Source organism: Leuresthes tenuis, unplaced genomic scaffold (genome assembly GCF_036924035.1).
Source record: "Leuresthes tenuis unplaced genomic scaffold, fLeuTen1.0.hap1 SCAF_17, whole genome shotgun sequence".
NCBI classification, from domain to species: domain Eukaryota; kingdom Metazoa; phylum Chordata; class Actinopteri; order Atheriniformes; family Atherinopsidae; genus Leuresthes; species Leuresthes tenuis.
In genome coordinates, this window is record NW_027325371.1 from 1,819,973 (window position 1) to 1,842,223 (window position 22,251).

Here is a 22,251-nt window from a genome sequence, read left to right on the forward strand (position 1 = left end):
TGTTCAGAGTTCATTGTGCTTCAGTCAGACTTTACATTCAGACTAAAATAATTCTTTAACATCATCCTTTAGTTTCTGCTGTTGACCTGTTTCCTGTTTTCAAACGTTTCATTTGATCTAATTTCAGCTCCTTTTTCTCAGTATTTAGACTTTTGATCAGCTTTATTAAAGCCTCACACAGCTAAGATCTAACACCTGTCTCTGTTTGTATTTGCTGTTAAAAAGTCCTCTGAAAACTAAACTAAAGAATCCTTCATCATGGTCATCGGGATCATGGGGTGTGTGCTGGGCTGTAGCTCCATGCCTCAACCTAGTGGACATGTAGTGGAAGTACAGCAGCTGATGGCAGCTTCCTCTGCCTCAACACTCCTGTCTGACTGCATTCAGAGACACTGATATGAAACAGAGAATCAGAGCCAATCAGTGGAGGAGCAGCTGATCTGTTTACAGCTCAGATGATGGAAAAGAGGATTTGAGTTGATGTGCAGATGAATGATCTGTGTTTCCTCTGCAGATGAAGGTAGAAAGTGTGTGTGAGCTGATGTGAATCCAGCAGCATGGATCAGTGTGAGGACACTAAAACCACTCTGTGTGGGGAACATGAGAGCCAGAGCAAAGCTCAGAGGTGAGACCACCATCTCTAACTGTCCATGACTCTTCTCCATGTCAGAGCTCAGCGCTCACATCACCAAACCACCTTTATTCACAGGAACCAAGCTGGATCTGCAGCTGAATCTGGACCTGAACCCAGCTGTGTGTCCTTTAAGAGCAACAGGTCCAAGGATCAGATCATTCATTTCCAACATGATGTTCCATCAGACAAACAGTGAGTAGCTGTCAGTATTCAGTGGAGGCTGCATCATGGTTCAGATGAATTATTTCAGACTTGGATCAGTTCTTGATGTCTCTGATGAGATGAATCAGCTGCATCATGTGTGTAATGTGATGTTTGCTTTAGTCTTTCTGCTCTTTATTAAAACAAAGTGAAGTTTTCTGTTGATTTATTCAAAATCAATCATTTTCTGTCACATTTTTACTTTTTAATCCAAACTGAATTTTACTGAACATGTAAATTTAAATTAAACAAGTGTTTTTTTTCCTATCAGCAGCTTTCAGAGACCTGAACCTGAACCTGAACCTGAACCTGAACCTGAACCTGAACCTGAACCTGAACCTGAACCCAGCTGTGTGTCCATGAGGAGCGACAGGTCATTGGGTCGTCTTATTAACTTTAAATCAGACCAACGTTCACGGTCTCTGAGGTGAGCTGAGTGTAAATGGTGTAACACTGTAAAATGTTCCAGAGTCAGTCTGAACAGTTCTTATTCCAACTTGTGTTTAATGTGAGCTCTTATTCACATCATTTCATGTTCACATGTGAAACTGTCAGAGTGGAAAGAATGGATGTTAAAACAGGTCTCTTTCAGTGAGGAAAATATTAAGAATGATATTTATTATAGAGGAGCTGTTTCTAAAATAAATGTTCTGAACAATGTCAGCTGCTTTACAAACAGTCTCACATGAACAGAGTCACATGGATCAATAATATGAAGCTGAACCTCAGTATATAGGAACTAACTAACCCTCAAACTGCTTCATCTGACATCAGCTTCCTCCCACTGTTAGAGACACACTGAGCTCTTATCTTCTGGAACACAGATGCTGCTGATGTGCAGCTTCAGAGTTAATCAGCTGCTTTATGGCTGCGTTCACTGTTCACATCCACACATCCCTTCATGGACCTTTACCTTGTGTTTGTCTCTGTGTGGACAGACACAATGTGAGCTCATTCTTCATCATTCCTCCACAGAGTGGACCAGCAGAGCTCAGAGGTTCCCAGTGGTCAGTCTGCCCAGCAGCATCAGACACAGCTGGACTCCATATTTATGGTCTGTACATGTACAACAGCTACTTTTCCATCTATTGTGTTCACAGTCATCTCCAGGCTGCACTTTGCAGACCAGCGGATTGTCAGTGTGTCCAACATGGATCTGATGTTTGGCTCCATGATTTCAGCCTGATTGGCTCATTCATATAGTATTCTGTTCCAGCTGCTGGAGGACAACATGCTCACTTTTGTGAAGGAGGAGCTGAAGAAGATCCAGAAGGCTCTGAGCCCAGATTACCCAGAATGCTTAGAGAGTCAGAGGGAGGGTGAGGATGAAGAGCAGAGGTGGAGCAGAGAGGCATTAGTGAAGATCACGGTTCACTTCCTGAGGAGAATGAAGCAGGAGGAGCTGGCTGAGCGTCTGCAGAGCAGTAAGAGGATTTCTCTAAAGATTTAACCTGCTGGATAAATGACACATTTACTGATGTCTCAGCTCACAGAACAACACATGTTCAAATACTCATTCTTTACAGGGTGGAAATGTCTGTTTACTGATGTTATTTCTTGTCTTCATTCAGAACTTTTTGCTCCTCTGTGTCGACGTAAACTTAAATCTGCTCTGAAGAAGAAGTTCCAGTGTGTGTTTGAGGGGATTCCTAAAGCAGGAAACCCAACCCTTCTGAATCAGATCTACACAGAGCTCTACATCACAGAGGGGGGGACTGGAGAGGTCAATGATGAACATGAGGTCAGACAGATTGAAGCAGCATCCAGGAAAGCAGGCAGAGCAGAAACATCCATCAGACAAGAAGACATCTTTAAACTCCCACCTGGAAGAGATGAACCAATCAGAGCAGTGATGACAAAGGGAGTGGCTGGCATTGGGAAAACAGTCTTAACTCAGAAGTTCACTCTGGACTGGGCTGAAGGCAAAGCCAACCAGGACATCCACTTCATGTTTCCATTCACTTTCAGAGAGCTGAATGTGCTGAAAGAGAAAAAGTTCAGCTTGGTGGAACTTGTTCATCACTTCTTTACTGAAACCAAAGCAGCAGGGATCTGCAGCTTTGAACAGTTCCAGGTTGTGTTCATCTTTGACGGTCTGGATGAGTGTCGACTTCCTCTGGACTTCCACAGCAAGGAGCCCCTGACTGATGCTACAGAGTCCACCTCAGTGGATGTGCTGCTGACAAACCTCATCAGGGGGAACCTGCTTCCCTCGGCTCGCCTCTGGATAACCACACGGCCTGCAGCAGCCAATCAGATCCCTCCTGGCTGTGTTGGCATGGTGACAGAGGTCAGAGGGTTCACTGACCCACAGAAGGAGGAGTACTTCAGGAAGAGATTCAGAGATAAGAAGCAGGCCAGCAGCATCATCTCCCACATCCAGACATCACAAAGCCTCCGCATCATGTGCCACATCCCAGTCTTCTGCTGGATCACTGCTACAGTTCTGGAGGATGTGTTGGAAACCAGAGAGGGAGGAGAGCTGCCCAAGACCCTGACTGAGATGTACATCCACTTCCTGGTGGTTCAGGCCAAAGTGAAGAAGGTCAAGTATGATGGAGGAGCTGAGACAGATCCACACTGGAGTCCAGAGAGCAGGAAGATGATTGAGTCTCTGGGAAAACTGGCTTTTGAGCAGCTGCAGAAAGGAAACCTGATCTTCTATGAATCAGACCTGACAGAGTGTGGCATCGATATCTCAGCAGCCTCAGTGTACTCAGGAGTGTTCACACAGATCTTTAAAGAGGAGAGAGGGCTGTACCAGGAGAAGGTGTTCTGCTTCATCCATCTGAGTGTTCAGGAGTTTCTGGCTGCTCTTCATGTCCATCTGACCTTCATCAGCTCTGGAGTTAATCTGATGGGAGAACAACAATCATCATCAGCTCCTGTCGGGGCACAAAAATCTCTTTTTTTGTCTTTTATAAATATGTTCGGTTTTCGCTCTGGTGTCAATCAGCAGAAAGAACAACAAACATCCTCCAAGATGAAAACAACAGAAGATCAATCTGCAGATTCTCTTCGACTCTTCCATCAGAGTTCTGTGAACAAGGCCTTACAGAGTCCAAATGGACACCTGGACCTGTTCCTCCGCTTCCTCCTGGGTCTTTCCCTGCAGACCAATCAGAGTCTCCTACGAGGCCTTCTGACACAGACAGGAAGTAGCTCACAGACAGGAAGTAGCTCACAGACCAATCAGGAAACAGTTGATTACATCAAGAAGAAGATCAGTGAGGATCTGTCTGCAGAGAGAAGCATCAATCTGTTCCACTGTCTGAATGAACTGAATGATCGTTCTCTGGTGGAGGAAATCCAACAGGCCCTGAGTTCAGGAAGTCTCTCCACAGATAAACTGTCTCCTGCTCAGTGGTCAGCTCTGGTCTTCATCTTACTGTCATCAGGAAAACATCTGGATGTATTTGACCTGAAGAAATACTCTGCTTCAGAGGAGGCTCTTCTGAGGCTGCTGCCAGTGGTCAAAGCCTCCAACAAAGCTGTGTAAGTACAGAGATAAATATGTTTTAAATACTCTGTTTACTTGTTAAAAGGAGAGAAAATAACGGAGTTATTTCTCAGATAATTTCAGTTTGTAGATAACACAGATTCACAGCAAACAGTTACATCAGATCAGTTCACATAAAGAGGAAAGAAACACGCTGCAAGAATGTGGCAACACTTTATAATATAGAATTAGGATAAATGTCATCATTATTTATTAATTCAACCATCTTTAATGTGAATAATGAATAATTACATAACTTAACTCTTTTCCTGTTATTCCTCCTCAGACTGAGTGACTGTAACCTCTCAGAGAGAAGCTGTGCAGCTCTGTCCTCAGCTCTCAGCTCCCAGTCCTACAGTCTGACAGAACTGGACCTGAGTAACAACAACCTGCAGGATTCAGGGGTGAAGCAGCTGTCTGTTGGACTGCAGAGTCCAAACTGTAACCTGGAAGCTCTCAGGTCAGGATTAATTCAGCTGTTCAACTGCTGATCATTTTAATTCTGCTTTACAGTCATGGATGAACAGCTGACCTGTTCAGGATGGTGTCTGCTGTTGGTGTCTTTTCTCTCAGTATCTGCCATTTGTGTTGTTTTCTGCAGCCTGTCAGGCTGTCTGATCACAGAGGAAGGCTGTGCTTCTCTGATCTCAGCTCTGACCTCCAACCCCTCCCATCTGAGAGAGCTGGACCTGAGCTACAACCATCCAGGAGACTCAGGAGTGAAGCAGCTATCAGCTGGACTGGAGGATCCACAGTGGAGGCTGGACACTCTCAGGTATGGAGAGGTCTGCTGCAGCATCACACAATGTCTGATGGAGGAGGAAGAGCTGGAAACATGTTCTCTGTCCTTCACTCAGCCCTGTCTTTTTGCTTCATGCTGGTTCTGAGTTTTATATGAACCTACATGTAGGAGCCTTTTTCCTTTGTTCACTCAAGCAGATCTTTACACAGAACATTTAACAGCTTTATGTTGGTCTGCAGCTCAAAAACATCACAGTTTCTACATAAAGGGTGAAAAACTGTGGAATGACTGTTTTCCTGACTTTTCCCTCTTACAGAGACACAGCTTACATCTCACTATGTGATGATGTTCATGTTAAACGTCAGTCAGCTGACTCCCAGGTCAGAGTTCAGACCAACCTGACATGTTGTCCACAGTCCGTTCACTTTGTTAGTTCGTTCTCACTCACCAATGATCACAGTTAGGAGTTAAAAACACACAGTCAGGGTTTAAATTAGAAATGGTTACAGATCACACATTTGACCTCTCAGTCCAGCTGCATCAGGTGATCCGTGCAGTTTCCCCACTTAATGACGTCCACATTTCTGGCGCTGATGGGCCTCTGCTGACTGGCTGCTGATGAACTGGTGCTGCTGCCGTTGACCTGCTCACATTGGCATCGGTTCAACATCAAATTCATCCTGTTTTAAACTCACTGTCATACTCTGAATGGACATAAATGTGATTTTCAGATTCAGAGAAATCTTCCTCGTCTTGTCTTCCCAATCTTCTTTGTCTTTGGGCTTTGACTGAGCTGTTCCAGAACCCTGTGTTTCTGTTTCCTTTGGAGAAGTTTCTTGGTGGATTTACTGGAATGTTTTCTTTCATTGTCATGTAGCATGGTCCACCTCTGCTTCAGCTGCAGTTTCTGGACAGATGGTCTCACATTTTCCTCAAAGAGCCTCTGAAATGGTGAAGAATTCATGTTGGATTCTGTGATGGAGAGTTGACCGGGCCCTGCCTCAGACCCAAACCATTACATTTACAGCTTCAGGCTTCACTGTTGGTTTAAAGTTCTTCTGCTCAAATATTGCCTTTAGTTTACACCAAACAAGTTCCCTGTTACAGTGTCCAAATAATTCAGTTTTAGATCCATCCAGAATTATCCAAAGTCCAGGGACCAGATGCATAAATCCATTCATCCATTTTCTCTACCTGCTTAATTCAGTTCATGGTGGCAGGAACTGGAGCCTATCCCAGCAGCCACAGGGCGAGAGGCAGGTCCACCCTGGGTGGGTCTAGAGTCCATCTCACACACAAACCGCTCATACAGATGTTCCTGCATTAAATAAAGAGAATCTGCACACTTCACACATTCCTCAGACTGTGCGTACAGATGTTTTCAGTGTAATTTAAGTCTGATCCGAAGTGGAGATGAAACTTCTGAAACATCCCATACTGTCCTCATACTTTCATAACCTATTTCCATAACTTCAGACACAGTCGGCTCCTTTTCCTTTCACCGCCTCATGAGCTGGTTAGAAGTGATGAGGAGCAGCGAGGGAGGAGCAAACCTCTGTCAGGAGGAGGAGGAAATGTCTGCCAGCATTAGCCGGTGTCCCCTTAAAACAGCATGGATCTGTCAGAATGATGGAGGTTTATCAGGTCATTTCTGAGATAAATGGGCCACAAAGAAAACATACATACCAGCAATCATCTGCTGGTTCAGCCTGTAAGGAAACATATTCAGCAGATTCAGAGACTTTACTCATCCAGTTAAAGGGATATTTCTGTGTTTTCCAAGTGGGGCTGTGTGAAGGACTCATGAGCAGTCAGCATCTTCCTCAGTGTAGAACAATGTGTGTGTGAGAGCCATGTAATGTCCATGTGTGCATGCTGAAAGAGACGGTGCTGCTCTGACCCGCCTCCTCCTTTCAGGGTGGAGCCTGCTGGAGAACGATGGCTGACACCAGGTCTGAGGAAGTGTAAGTGTGTTCTTCATCTGATTCATGACATCCAGCCATCTTCACACTGTCACATCCCTCACTGATCAAAGTGAACAGATGATAGATCAATAACTGCAGCTGGATTGTGTTTGTTCTCTCCATCAGATTCCTGTCGACTCACCATCGACACAAACACAGTGAACAGAGAACTGAAACTGTCTGACAACAACAGGAAGGTGACACATGTGAAGGAGGTTCAGTCCTATCCTGATCATCCAGACAGATTTAATGGCTGGCCTCAGCTGCTGTGTAGAAATGTTCTGACTGGTCGCTGTTTCTGGGAGGTCGAGTGGAGAGGAGAGGTTTATATATCAGTGAGTTACAGAAGAATCAGCAGGAGAGGATACAGTGACTGTGTGTTTGGATGGAACGATCAGTCCTGGTGTCTGAGATGCTCTGATAGTTTAGGTTACTTAAGTTACTCTGTCTGGCACAATAACAGAGAAACACTCATCTCCTTCTCCTCCTCCTCCTCCTCCTCCTCCTCCTCCTCCTCCTCCTCCTCCTCCTCCTCCTCCTCCTCCTCCTCAGTCTCTCACAGAGCAGCAGTGTATGTGGACCGTCCTGCTGGCACTCTGTCCTTCTACAGAGTCTCCTCTGACACACTGATCCACCTCCACACCTTCAACACCACATTCACTAAAGAACCTCTGCTTCCTGGGTTTGGATTCAGGTCCTGGTCACTTGGTTCCTCAGTGTCTCTGTGTTGAGCACAAAGAGTTTCCTCCTGTCAGAGAATCACTGTTGAACAGATAGTTCAGTCTGTACATGTCTGTCTCTTTCACTCAGAAACACCTTTTCAGATTCATGGATTCAGTCAGTTTCTGGTTAAAACTCTTCTGAATGATTCCTTGGAAACTTCTTCCTCTTCCAGTCCTTTAAAGATGGAAGCTGCCATTCTTCCAGGATGTTGTTTTTCTGTGTTTCCAGTCAAAGCTTCACACTGAATATCAGTATGTTGTGTTTCTCTGCAGCTCACTGCAGCTGAGACCATTCAGTTGCTGTCAGCTGCAGTTAGTTTGCTGCACATGTGACAAACTGTGACATCAGAGAGGAATCACTGAGCTGCAATCAGCCCAGATGAATTTCCAACCTGCTGACAGATCTTCTCTGGTTCTGCTCCAATGAGCAGAAGGTTGGTGAGCAGCCAGGGTTCATCCTGATAATGTGCAATTATAGACTGAATTATTGATTTCTGATCGCAGACTTTTGATATTTTACATCATTTTACATCATTATTTTTAACATTCAGTCTCACAATGTTTGACTTTGTGTTTGAAATGTTGAATTTTTAAAATCTTCAACAAATGTTTTCAAAAATAATTTTGATATTTTCTCTTTTACATTAAATTTGTATTTAGTATCTGAACATTTAGACTTTTTAATGATTTTAGACTTTTTGATAAAACGTTCAATTATTTATCTAAAAACTTTACTTCATCGATGAAAATGTATAATTTTTACAAATTGCAGCTTTTTAGTTTGAAAAATAAAAAAAAAAAGCTTTTTTTATTTTATAAAGATTTTATTTCCACATTTTTCTGTTCTGCCTGTTCCTTTAAAATGTATGTAGGATGATGTAAGCATGACATTAATATGCATCTCTATTAATGTCCTCACTGCTTTAACACCTGTCATTTGTTCCAGTTACTGGAAACTTAACTGCTCTATGCTACAAAATAGTGAAACTAAAAAAGGATGAGGGATATGACCTCATTTTACTGGTCCAAAGCAAACAATGAAAACTCTTTTGGGACTAATTGGGAACTCCTTAAATATGAGTTGGGAACATTTTTAGGAAAGTGTGGAGCTCAAGCTGTCAAAGCGAGAAAAGCAGAAGAGTTGAAGCCTGTGTGGAGCAGAACTAACTTATCCAGCAAAAACCCAACTCCTCAACAGAGGAAGAAACAGAAGAACTCGTTCTCCTGCAAATCAAACTCCATGACTTATATTTCCAGAAAGCAAAGGGTGCCTTTATCAGGTCTCACTCCAAATGGTGAGAAGAAGGAGAACAAAACACTCATTACTTCTTTAATCTTTAATGCCGCCAACAATAATATTAGTAGGTTCAGTATTAACGGAGCTGTTACTGAAGATCATCGTAAAATAGCAGGTTTTTGTTCTCATTTTTCTAAAGACCTGTACAGTTCCAAATGTTGTCAATCGGCAGCTGATAGTTTTTAAATTCCCTGTGGGTTAAGACAACAGGTGAAGCAGATAAAGTATCCTGTGACAGGCCTTTATCTGCTGTAGAAGTGCAGCAAGCCATCAATCAGCTCAGAAACAATAAATCTCCAGGGTCTGATGGACTAACAGCTGAATTTTAGAAATCTTTCATTGCTGAACTGACTCCCTTTTTACAGAAAGTCTTTATAGAATATAGAAATAACCAATGCCTCCACATCAGAGGGATGTTCTGTTTGGGCTCTTTGACTTCAACAAAAATAAAGAAAAATTCAACAAAACATTTATTATTAACCTCATCATACTGATGGCGAAATTTCACATTCATAAATGTATATTTACTCAGAGAAAACCTTCTTTTGTTGCCTTTCACAGTGAGCTCAGGCAGTTTATTTTCTCCATTAAATTTTCTAACAACCATAAAGATAATATCTGAAAACAATTTCTTTCACAGTTCTTGGTGGGATGGCTCGGGAGTCTGCTGTATCTGTACAATGTTTTGTGTGCTGTGCTTTTTGCACATTTACGTAGAACAATAGAGTTTCTTTAAAAGAATACCAAGCGGCGCAGGAGAGTGACGTCATCAACCGCTCTTCTTCAGCTTTAGTAAACTTGTTGTTTGACGATGACTTTAACATATGAAACATTTTGATGTCTAACTCTGAACAGATGTTGTCTCAACTGAAAAGAAATAAAGAAGCTGAAGAACCTTTAATCAGTTCATATCAGTCAGTTATCTCTCTGCTGACTCTCTCATTATCAGACTGATGAACATTAGAGCCAGAATCCTGCAGTAAGAGGAGTAATGTTGGTCAGAACATCAGTATTACTGTATGTGGCCATTTTCCTGTGAAATTGAGACAGAATCTGATGGTTAATGATGTTGAAGTGTTATGGCTGCAGGTAGAACTCCTTAAAACGAATACTTGTTGGCTGTTGTTACAGGCCACCAAGTGCCAGGATAGATTATTTAAATGTATTCTGTAATATGTTGGACAAAGCGACTGAGGACAACAGAGAGCTATACCGGCTGGGAGATTTAAATATTGACTGGCTGTCTGAGAACTGTCCTCTGAAGAATAAGCTTAAATCTATTACTGACACCTGTGGTTTGTCTGAATTAATGCATCAACCTACAAGAATTTCTCCTCACAGTAAAGGATCTTTAACATCAAAATGTATTGATCATATTTACTGTAGTATTCCTGATATGTGCTCTACACCTGTTTCTGTACCAGTTGGCTTCAGAAATCATAACTGTGTTGCTTTTTCCAGGAAAACAAAGCCATCTACAGCCTGTCCCAAAATTATAATGAAAAGAACTGATAGAACATTTAATGTGGAGAATTTTCTCAGTGAACATTCAATGGGGTGATATATAAACTGTTAATGATGTGGATACCTCTTAATTTATTTATGGATATTTGGATTAAAATTGTTAACAATCATGACCCGTTAAAGAAATTTACAGTTAAAGCCAAAAGTGCTCCTTGGACTGATGATGAATTAAAGAGTTTGATGTTTAAAAGGGATGAGGCTAAAAAGGCTGCTGTGCTTTCTGCTTCTACTGTAGACAGAAAACTTTATTCTACGCTAAAGAAACAAGTGACAAAATATATTAACAAAAGAGAATCTCAGACAGCGGTGAGGATGGTAAAAAAATATGGAATGGATGTGGAATCATGTGGAAAACATCGACCTGTAGCGCTTTTATCGAATTGAATAATTAATTGCTTTGAGTTGAGCTCTTTCTGTTCAATGACTCTAAACCTGATTAGATATTATATGTTCAGTTCATGGTTTCATGTGGTTATCAACTGTCATTATTACAACTTTAATAACTACACTGAAGTATTTAAGTGTTTAAAAACACATCATTTAATCTGTTCATTGAACTGACATCATGAGGTTCATCTTTTCACCACCAGAGGGAGATAAATCCAGATCAATGAAGAGTCCACTTTGTTCATCAGAGCTTCAACAGCCAAACAGTGACACATGGAAACAGAAACAGAGTGTTTGTTTGTTCCCTCTGAGCATCATGAGAAGGGTTAATGTCTTCAGGCGTCAGCATCTGGCTTTAACCGAGTCTGACCGGTCCGACGACATATTTTCACGCTGAAGAGACGAAGGTGTGGCTGTCTGAAAGATCTCACAGTTGGATAAACTGTGTTTCCTCTATTTCCTGTTAAATGAAACTAGCTGCTGAATTCCAGCTCAAACTAACCTATAAGGCAGATTAGCTGAAAGCTCTCAGCATGACATCATGTAATGATGTGATGCTGATCAGATCAACTCCAGCTGTAACATTAACTAATGAAAATGAATCAGCCCGCTTTCTTTTTGGCCTTTTTTCTCACACTGAAACCAAACTTGACTCTGTTAGTTTCTTCATCTCTTTACTCTTATTTTCTAATGAACACACAGGATGTTTCCCTTTAAATGTTGAAGGTTCAGAGCTGCAGGTGAAATATCTGAACAAAGAAAAGGAAACTGAAAAGTCCTGGAAAGATCTGATCCAGTTTGTAGGAGATAAATCAGCTCCAGTTTACTGTAAATCTGAAAAACTGTGGTATTCGTGTCTCATCCCATCATCAGCATTACAGCACCGCTGTTGGAGCTGATGCAGATACACAGGAGAGAGGACTTTAACATTTTATTAGCATCAGTTTTACACAGACAGCTGGATCCAGGATGGCTCTGATTGGTCTGCAGACCAGAGAGATGTCACCTTGATGTGTTCACAGTTTGTCACATGATGACAGATGTTTTCAGTCTAGCTGCACACATCTGGTGCATCTGCAGCAGCACTAAAACTACAGAGCTGCTGCACAGAACAGATCCCAGTTCAAAGCCTGGTTTTAATGTTTCTGACGGCGATTCTGGAGAATCTCAGAGAACATTCAGAGAGAACGGCTGAATAAATGTTTTCAGATCAGAGTTTGTTGTTCAGGAGCTTGGAGGCGTGTTTTAACATGAACTCCACTGGTCAGACAGCTTCTATCTGTCCCGCCTCCATCACAGGTGGACTCTGCTCTGACTGGTTCCAGGAAGCAGCTCACCTGTGTCTCAGTCTGTCGAGTGGAGAGTCTTCTTCTTCTGCAGCTCTGAACAATCTGTGAGTTTCCTGTTTGTTTCTGCTCTGTAATGTTGGAGAACATGTTCGCTTCTTATTTCAGAACAAACTTTGATCACTTTGTGTTTGAAGACAAATCTACACGATGATCAGGTTATTGATTAACTGGAATCAATCAGCATGATGATCAGCTGATGTTTCTGTTTGTTTCCTTCTCAAACAAACTGCTTCATGTTTTATTTTATTTAAGTTAAATATATTTATCACATTCAGAGATGTGTCGTGTACAGACATGTAAGGCTGTCAGTCATACTGTAATGGAGCAGACAGACACTCAGCGGCTGGCGTAAACAAGGCAGCCATCTTGGCCCTTATAAGGAGCAGCAGCAGATTAGTTGCTATGGAGACGGCTGTGTGTCATAGCAGAGGAGCACAGGGTTTGTGTCCTTACACCCAATTTGAAAGTCATTGCGATTGGTTTTACATTTTTACTATAAATGTGAGCTGCGACTCATCCTGCTGCCGTGAGAAAGAATCAAGAAAACGAGTTAAAATTGAAGTCTCATAACTCCAAATCTCTCTCCAAATACGGCTATTTTTGTCCCATTATACATGAATTTGAATGCATTTACAATGAGTTTTCCCAGCTTTTACCAATTTTCACGTTATGTTTGAAGACATGATACTGACAAGTTATATAAATATATTTATCACATTCATGATCAGAAAAATACTCAAACACCCCTGAGGTGGATCGTACCATTTTCTAACATGTTTGATTTAATTTCAGCTCCTTTTTCTCAGTATTTAGACTTTTGACACACAGCTAAGATGTAACATCTGTCTCTGTTTGTATTTGCTGTTAAAAAGTCCTCTGAAAACTAAACTAAAGAATCCTTCATCATGGTCATCGGGATCATGAGGTGTGTGCTGGGCTGTAGCTCCATGCCTCCACCTAGTGGACAGGTAGTGGAAGTACAGCAGCTGATGGCAGCTTCCTCTGCCTCAACACTCCTGTCTGACTGCATTCAGAGACACTGATATGAAACAGAGAATCAGAGCCAATCAGTGGAGGAGCAGCTGATCTGTTTACAGCTCAGATGATGGAAAAGAGGATTTGAGTTGATGTGCAGATGAATGATCTGTGTTTCCTCTGCAGATGAAGGTAGAAAGTGTGTGTGAGCTGATGTGAATCCAGCAGCATGGATCAGTGTGAGGACACTAAAACCACTCTGTGTGGGGAACATGAGAGCCAGAGCAAAGCTCAGAGGTGAGACCACCATCTCTAACTGTCCATGACTCTTCTCCATGTCAGAGCTCAGCGCTCACATCACCAAACCACCTTTATTCACAGGAACCAAGCTGGATCTGCAGCTGAATCTGGACCTGAACCCAGCTGTGTGTCCTTTAAGAGCAACAGGTCCAAGGAAGACTTCATTAATTTCCAACATGATGTTCCACCAGACAAACAGTGAGTATCTGTCAGTATTCAGTGGAGGCTGCATCATGGTTCAGATGAATTATTTCAGACTTGGATCAGTTCTTGATGTCTCTGATGAGATTAATCAGCTGCATCATGTGTGTAATGTGATGTTTACTTTAGTCTTTCTGCTCTTTATTAAAACAAAGTGAAGTTTTCTGTTGATTTATTCAAAATCAATCATTTTCTGTCACATTTTTACTTTTTAATCCAAACTGAATTTTACTGAACATGTAAATTTAAATTAAACAAGTGTTTTTTTTTCCTATTAGCAGCTTTCAGAGACCTGAACCTGAACCTGAACCTGAACCTGAACCTGAACCTGAACCCAGCTGTGTGTCCATGAGGAGCGACAGGTCAAACCATCGTCTTATTGACTTTAAATCAGACCAACGTTCACGGTCTCTGAGGTGAGCTGAGTGTAAATGGTGTAACACTGTAAAATGTTCCAGAGTCAGTCTGAACAGTTCTTATTCCAACTTGTGTTTAATGTGAGCTCTTATTCACATCATTTCATGTTCACATGTGAAACTGTCAGAGTGGAAAGAATGGATGTTAAAACAGGTCTCTTTCAGTGAGGAAAATATTAAGAATGATATTTATTATAGAGGAGCTGTTTCTAAAATAAATGTTCTGAACAATGTCAGCTGCTTCACAAACAGTCTCACATGAACAGAGTCACATGGATCAATAATAACTTTGATGGTAAAATGTCTGAACAGATTTTCAAAGGTTTTCACGAAGAAGAAAGTTTTTAGAAGGATCTGAAATGATTTCAGACTCAGAGAGTTTGAGTTCAGGGGCACAGATTAGGGATGGGAATCCATAAGAACTGATCAATACAAAGTCATTATCGATGCTTCTTATGGATCCAGTTCTTCATTAATTCCCTCATCGATTGCTGACCCAGTTTTATACGAGTCAGCAACCATCTGAAATCCCAAAGACATGAAGTTTGGGTTTGGTGTCTTTGTGAGCTCCACACAGATAATGTGAATAAAATACTAACATGATTAAAATATCAACCAATAACTTTAACTTCTAAATAACTTCAGCTTTCAGTCTCAGATAAGGACTTTTTTAGGTCTAATATTTTTCTAACAGACGATGAAAGACTGTCACCTGAGCTTCCTGAGATGTGGATCTGCTGCAGAGAAAGGGTCCAATCAGGCTTTCACAGCTCATTCTGTGACAGAATGATGATCATTCACCCGTTCATCACTCATCACTTTATGTTAGCTGCAGCATCAGTTTCTCTGTCAACATGTGAACAGCAGGAAAAGAAATAATATCATTTAATTTAGGCTGAGTCAGAGAAAAACGTGTTAATTATGGAGCTAGTTTAATGTAACACAGGATATTTACAGTCCCAGATGATCTGTTCTGTTCAGCATCCAGCTCTGCATCAGTGGTACCTAAATATAAAGAAGTTGGTCAGTGAAGACTCTGAAAATCATTTCTTTGGACTCGTTTCTGTTCAATAAAACCAATGAACTGATTCCAGATTGAAGCTCTTGTTGTATTTTAGAAACTACAGCTACAATCCAACCAACACGTCAGCTCGACTCCTCACAAACACACAAATCTTCTGTCTGTTCACACAGTTCTGTGTCCCTTCCTCCTCAAACTGCTTCATCTGACACCAGCTTCCTCCCACTGTTAGAGACACACTGAGCTCTTATCTTCTGGAACACAGATGCTGCTGATGTGCAGCTTCAGAGTTAATCAGCTGCTTTATGGCTGCGTTCACTGTTCACATCCACACATCCCTTCATGGACCTTTACCTTGTGTTTGTCTCTGTGTGGACAGACACAATGTGAGCTCATTCTTCATCATTCCTCCACAGAGTGGACCAGCAGAGCTCAGAGGTTCCCAGTGGTCAGTCTGCCCAGCAGCATCAGACACAGCTGGACTCCATATTTATGGTCTGTACATGTACAACAGCTACTTTTCCATCTATTGTGTTCACAGTCATCTCCAGGCTGCACTTTGCAGACCAGCGGATTGTCAGTGTGTCCAACATGGATCTGATGTTTGGCTCCATGATTTCAGCCTGATTGGCTCATTCATATAGTATTCTGTTCCAGCTGCTGGAGGACAACATGCTCACTTTTGTGAAGGAGGAGCTGAAGAAGATCCAGAAGGTTCTGAGTCCAGATTACCCAGAATGCTTAGAGAGTCAGAGGGAGGGTGAGGATGAAGAGCAGAGGTGGAGCAGAGAGGCATTAGTGAAGATCACAGTTCACTTCCTGAGGAGAATGAAGCAGGAGGAGCTGGCTGAGCGTCTGCAGAGCAGTAAGAGGATTTCTCTAAAGATTTAACCTGCTGGATAAATGACACATTTACTGATGTCTCAGCTCACAGAACAACACATGTTCAAATACTCATTCTTTACAGGGTGGAAATGTCTGTTTACTGATGTTATTTCTTGTCTTCATTCAGAACTTTTTGCTGCAGTTTGTGGAGGTAAAGTTAAATCTGCTCTGAAGAAGAAGTTCCAGTGTGTGTTTGAGGGGATTCCTAAAGCAGGAAACCCAACCCTTCTGAATCAGATCTACACAGAGCTCTACATCACAGAGGGGGGGACTGGAGAGGTCAATGATGAACATGAGGTCAGACAGATTGAAGCAGCATCCAGGAAAGCAGGCAGAGCAGAAACATCCATCAGACAAGAAGACATCTTTAAACTCCCACCTGGAAGAGATGAACCAATCAGAGCAGTGATGACAAAGGGAGTGGCTGGCATTGGGAAAACAGTCTTAACACAGAAGTTCACTCTGGACTGGGCTGAAGGCAAAGCCAACCAGGACATCCACTTCATGTTTCCATTCACTTTCAGAGAGCTGAATGTGCTGAAAGAGAAAAAGTTCAGCTTGGTGGAACTTGTTCATCACTTCTTTACTGAAATCAAAGCAGCAGGAATCTGCAGCTTTGAACAGTTCCAGGTTGTGTTCATCTTTGACGGTCTGGATGAGTGTCGACTTCCTCTGGACTTCCACAGCAAGGAGCCCCTGACTGATGCTACAGAGTCCACCTCAGTGGATGTGCTGCTGACAAACCTCATCAGGGGGAACCTGCTTCCCTCTGCTCGCCTCTGGATAACCACACGGCCTGCAGCAGCCAATCAGATCCCTCCTGGCTGTGTTGGCATGGTGACAGAGGTCAGAGGGTTCACTGACCCACAGAAGGAGGAGTACTTCAGGAAGAGATTCAGAGATTCAGAGCAGGCCAGCAGCATCATCTCCCACATCCAGACATCACGAAGCCTCCACATCATGTGCCACATCCCAGTCTTCTGCTGGATCACTGCTACAGTTCTGGAGGATGTGTTGGAAACCAGAGAGGGAGGAGAGCTGCCCAAGACCCTGACTGAGATGTACATCCACTTCCTGGTGGTCCAGGCCAAAGTGAAGAAGGTCAAGTATGATGGAGGAGCTGAGACAGATCCACACTGGAGTCCAGAGAGCAGGAAGATGATTGAGTCTCTGGGAAAACTGGCTTTTGAGCAGCTGCAGAAAGGAAACCTGATCTTCTATGAATCAGACCTGACAGAGTGTGGCATCGATATCTCAGCAGCCTCAGTGTGCTCAGGAGTGTTCACACAGATCTTTAAAGAGGAGAGAGGGCTGTACCAGGAGAAGGTGTTCTGCTTCATCCATCTGAGTGTTCAGGAGTTTCTGGCTGCTCTTCATGTCCATCTGACCTTCATCAGCTCTGGAGTTAATCTGATGGGAGAACAACAATCATCATCATCATCATCATTATCCCAGATACCTAAAGATTCAAAAAAGAGTCTTGAGAGAAGTTACAGTCAAACAGAAATAAGTGCACAAGCTCCTATCGCAAAGGCACAAATATCTTTTCCTTTAAAGTCTTTGAGAAAAATGTTCGGTTTTCGCTCTGGTGTCAATCAGCAGAAAGAACAACAAACATCCTCCAAGATGAAAACAACAGAAGATCAATCTGCAGATTCTCTTCGACTCTTCCATCAGAGTTCTGTGGACAAGGCCTTAAAGAGTCCAAATGGACACCTGGACCTGTTCCTCCGCTTCCTCCTGGGTCTTTCCCTGCAGACCAATCAGAGGCTCCTACGAGGCCTGCTGACACAGACAGGAAGTAGCTCACAGACAGGAAGTAGCTCACAGACCAATCAGGAAACAGTTGATTACATCAAGAAGAAGATCAGTGAGAATCTGTCTGCAGAGAGAAGCATCAATCTGTTCCACTGTCTGAATGAACTGAATGATCGTTCTCTGGTGGAGGAGATCCAACAGGCCCTGAGTTCAGGACGTCTCTCCACAGATAAACTGTCTCCTGCTCAGTGGTCAGCTCTGGTTTTCATCTTACTGTCATCAGGAAAACATCTGGATGTGTTTGACCTGAAGAAATACTCTGCTTCAGAGGAGGCTCTTCTGAGGCTGCTGCCAGTGGTCAAAGCCTCCAACAAAGCTGTGTAAGTACAGGGATAAATATGTTTTAAATACTCTGTTTACTTGTTAAAAGGAGAGAAAATAACTGAGTTATTTTTCAGATCATTTCAGTTTGTAGATAACACAGATTCACAGCAAACAGTTACATCAGACCAGTTTACATAAAGAGGAAAGAAACACGCTGCAAGAATGTGGCAACACTTTATAATATAGAATTAGGATAAATGTCATCATTATTGATTAATTCAACTATCTTTAATGTGAATAATTAATAATTACATAACTTAACTCTTTTCCTGTTATTCCTCCTCAGACTGAGTGGCTGTAACCTCTCAGAGAGAAGCTGTGCAGCTCTGTCCTCAGCTCTCAGCTCCCAGTCCTCCAGTCTGACAGAACTGGACCTGAGTAACAACAACCTGCAGGATTCAGGGGTGAAGCAGCTGTCTGTTGGACTGCAGAGTCCAAACTGTAACCTGGAAGCTCTCAGGTCAGGATTCATTCAGCTGTTCAACTCCTGATCATTATAATTCTGCTTTACAGTCATGGATGAACAGCTGACCTGTTCAGGATGGTGTCTGCTGTTGGTGTCTTTTCTCTCAGTATCTGCCATTTGTGTTGTTTTCTGCAGCCTGTCAGGCTGTCTGATCACAGAGGAAGGCTGTGCTTCTCTGATCTCAGCTCTGACCTCCAACCCCTCCCATCTGAGAGAGCTGGACCTGAGCTACAACCATCCAGGAGACTCAGGAGTGAAGCAGCTACCAGCTGGACTGGAGGATCCACAGTGGAGGCTGGACACTCTCAGGTATGGAGAGGTCTGCTGCAGCATCACACAATGTCTGATGGAGGAGGAAGAGCTGGAAACATGTTCTCTGTCCTTCACTCAGCCCTGTCTTTTTGCTTCATGCTGGTTCTGAGTTTTATATGAACCTACATGTAGGAGCCTTTTTCCTTTGTTCACTCAAGCAGATCTTTACACAGAACATTTAACAGCTTTATGTTGGTCTGCAGCTCAAAAACATCACATTTTCTACATAAAGGGTGAAAAACTGTGGAATGACTGTTTTCCTGACTTTTCCCTCTTACAGAGATACAGCTTACATCTCACTATGTGATGATGTTCATGTTAAACGTCAGTCAGCTGACTCCCAGGTCAGAGTTCAGACCAACCTGACATGTTGTCCACAGTCCGTTCACTTTGTTAGTTCGTTCTCACTCACCAATGATCACAGTTAGGAGTTAAAAACACACAGTCAGGGTTTTAAATTAGAAATGGTTACAGATCACACATTTGACCTCTCAGTCCAGCTGCATCAGGTGATCCGTGCAGTTTCACCACTTAATGACGTCCACATTTCTGGCCCTGATGGGCCTCTGCTGACTGGCTGCTGATGAACTGGTGCTGCTGCTGTTGACCTGCTCACTTTGGCATCGGTTCAACATCAAATTCATCCTGTTTTAAACTCACTGTCATACTCTGAATGGACGTAAATGTGATTTTCAGATTCAGAGAAATCTTCCTCGTCATTGTCTTCCCAATCTTCTTTCTCTTTGGGCTTTGACTGAGCTGTTCCAGAACCCTGTGTTTCTGTTTCCTTTGGAGAAGTTTCTTGGTGGATTTACTGGAATGTTTTCTCTCATTGTCATGTAGCATGGTCCACCTCTGCTTCAGCTTCAGTTTCTGGACAGATGGTCTCACATTTTCCTCAAACAGCCTCTGAAATGGTGAAGAATTCATGTTGGATTCTGTGATGGAGAGTTGACCGGGCCCTGCCTCAGACCCAAACCATTACATTTACAGCTTCAGGCTTCACTGTTGGTTTAAAGTTCTTCTGCTCAAATATTGCCTTTAGTTTACACCAAACAAGTTCCCTGTTACAGTGTCCAAATAATTCAGTTTTAGATCCATCCAAAATGATCCAAAGTCCAGGGACCAGATGCATAAATCCATTCATCCATTTTCTCTACCTGCTTAATTTAGTTCATGGTGGCAGGAACTGGAGCCTATCCCAGCAGCCACAGGGTGAGAGGCAGATCCACCCTGGGTGGGTCTAGAGTCCATCTCACACACAAACACACAAACCACTCATACAGATGTTCCTGCATTAAATAAAGAGAATCTGCACACTTCACACATTCCTCAGACCATGCATACAGATGTTTTCAGTGTAATTTAAGTCTGATCCGAAGTGGAGATGAAACTTCTGAAACATCCCATACTGTCCACGTACTTTCATAACCTATTTCCATAACTTCAGACACAGTCGGCTCCTTTTCCTTTCACCGGCTCATGAGCTGGTTAGAAGTGATGAGGAGCAGCGAGGGAGGAGCAAACCTCTGTCAGGAGGAGGAGGAAATGTCTGCCAGCATTAGCCGGTGTCCCCTTAAAACAGTGTGGATCTGTCAGAATGATGGAGGTTTATCAGGTCATTTCTGAGATAAATGGGCCACAAAGAAAACATACATAGCAGCAATCATCTGCTGGTTAATGCACAGCCTGTAAGGAAACATATTCCGCAGATTCAGAGACTTTATTCATCCAGTTAAAGGGATATTTCTGTGTTTTTCAAGTGGGGCTGTGTGAAGGACTCGTGAGCAGTCAGCATCTTCCTCAGTGTAGAACAATGTGTGTTTGAGAGCCATGTAATGTCCATGTGTGCATGCTGAAAGAGACGGTGCTGCTCTGACCCCCCTCCTCCTTTCAGGGTGGAGCCTGCTGGAGAACGATGGCTGACACCAGGTCTGAGGAAGTGTAAGTGTGTTCTTCATCTGATTCATGACATCCAGCCATCTTCACACTGTCACATCACTCACTGATCAAAGTGAACAGATGATAGATCAATAACTGCAGCTGGATTGTGTTTGTTCTCTCCATCAGATTCCTGTCGACTCACCATCGACACAAACACAGTGAACACAGAACTGAAACTGTCTGACAACAACAGGAAGGTGACACATGTGAAGGAGGTTCAGTCCTATCCTGATCATCCAGACAGATTTTATGGCTGGTCTCAGCTGCTGTGTAGAAATGTTCTGACTGGTCGCTGTTTCTGGGAGGTCGAGTGGAGAGGAACAGTTTATATATCAGTGAGTTACAGAAGAATCAGCAGGAGAGGAGGAGACTGTGTGTTTGGATACAACGATCAGTCCTGGAGTCTGAGCTGCTGTGATGGTTCTGGTTACTCTGTCTGTCACAATAACAGAGAAACATCCATCCCCTTCTCCTCTGTCTCTAACAGAGTAGCAGTGTATGTGGACCGTCCTGCTGGCACTCTGTCCTTCTACAGAGTCTCCTCTGACACACTGATCCACCTCCACACCTTCAACACCACATTCACTGAAGAACCTCTGCTTCCTGGGTTTGGGTTCTGGTTCTGGTCACATGGTTCCTCAGTGTCTCTGTGTTGAGCACAAAGAGTTTCCTCCTGTCAGAGAATCACTGTTGAACAGATAGTTCAGTCTGTACATGTCTGTCTCTTTCACTCAGAAACACCTTTTCAGATTCATGGATTCAGTCAGTTTTTGGTTGAAACTCTTCTGAATGATTCCTTGGAAACTTCTTCGTCTTCCAGTCCTTTAAAGATGGAAGCTGCCATTCTTCCAGGATGTTGTTTTTCTGTGTTTCCAGTCAAAGCTTCACACTGAATATCAGTATGTTGTGTTTCTCTGCAGCTCACTGCAGCTGAGACCATTCAGTTGCTGTCAGCTGCAGTTAGTTTGCTGCACATGTGACAAACTGTGACATCAGAGAGGAATCACTGAGCTGCAATCAGCCCAGATGAATTTCCAACCTGCTGACAGATCTTCTCTGGTTCTGCTCCAATGAGCAGAAGATTGGTGAGCAGCCAGGGTTCATCCTGATGATGTGCAATTATAGACTGAATTATTGAGTTCTGATCGCAGACTTTTGATATTTTACATAATTTTACATCATTATTTTTAACATTCAGTCTCACAATGTTTGACTTTGTGTTTGAAATGTTGAATTTTTAAAATCTTCAACAAATGTTTTCAAAAATCAT

At 42.8% G+C, this 22,251-nt stretch overlaps 2 protein-coding genes across 2 annotated transcripts; both read left to right on the forward strand.

The window, feature by feature from the left end:
* The first annotated feature begins 349 nt into the window (after positions 1 to 349).
* Positions 350 to 8,163, forward strand: LOC140272668 (NLR family CARD domain-containing protein 3-like). Its single transcript, XM_072368062.1, has 11 exons — positions 350 to 625; positions 710 to 826; positions 1,107 to 1,262; positions 1,811 to 1,889; positions 2,052 to 2,259; positions 2,407 to 3,722; positions 3,819 to 4,330; positions 4,621 to 4,794; positions 4,936 to 5,109; positions 6,994 to 7,040; positions 7,167 to 8,163. Exons 1-11 carry the CDS (start codon positions 558 to 560, stop codon positions 7,769 to 7,771), a joined length of 3,456 nt encoding a protein of 1,151 aa, XP_072224163.1. The 5' UTR covers positions 350 to 557; the 3' UTR covers positions 7,772 to 8,163.
* A 12,356-nt stretch (positions 8,164 to 20,519) lies between these two features.
* LOC140273176 (stonustoxin subunit alpha-like) lies at positions 20,520 to 21,731 on the forward strand. Its single transcript, XM_072368690.1, has 2 exons — positions 20,520 to 20,568; positions 21,108 to 21,731. Exons 1-2 carry the CDS (start codon positions 20,520 to 20,522, stop codon positions 21,635 to 21,637), a joined length of 579 nt encoding a protein of 192 aa, XP_072224791.1. The 3' UTR covers positions 21,638 to 21,731.
* The last annotated feature ends 520 nt before the right edge of the window (positions 21,732 to 22,251 follow it).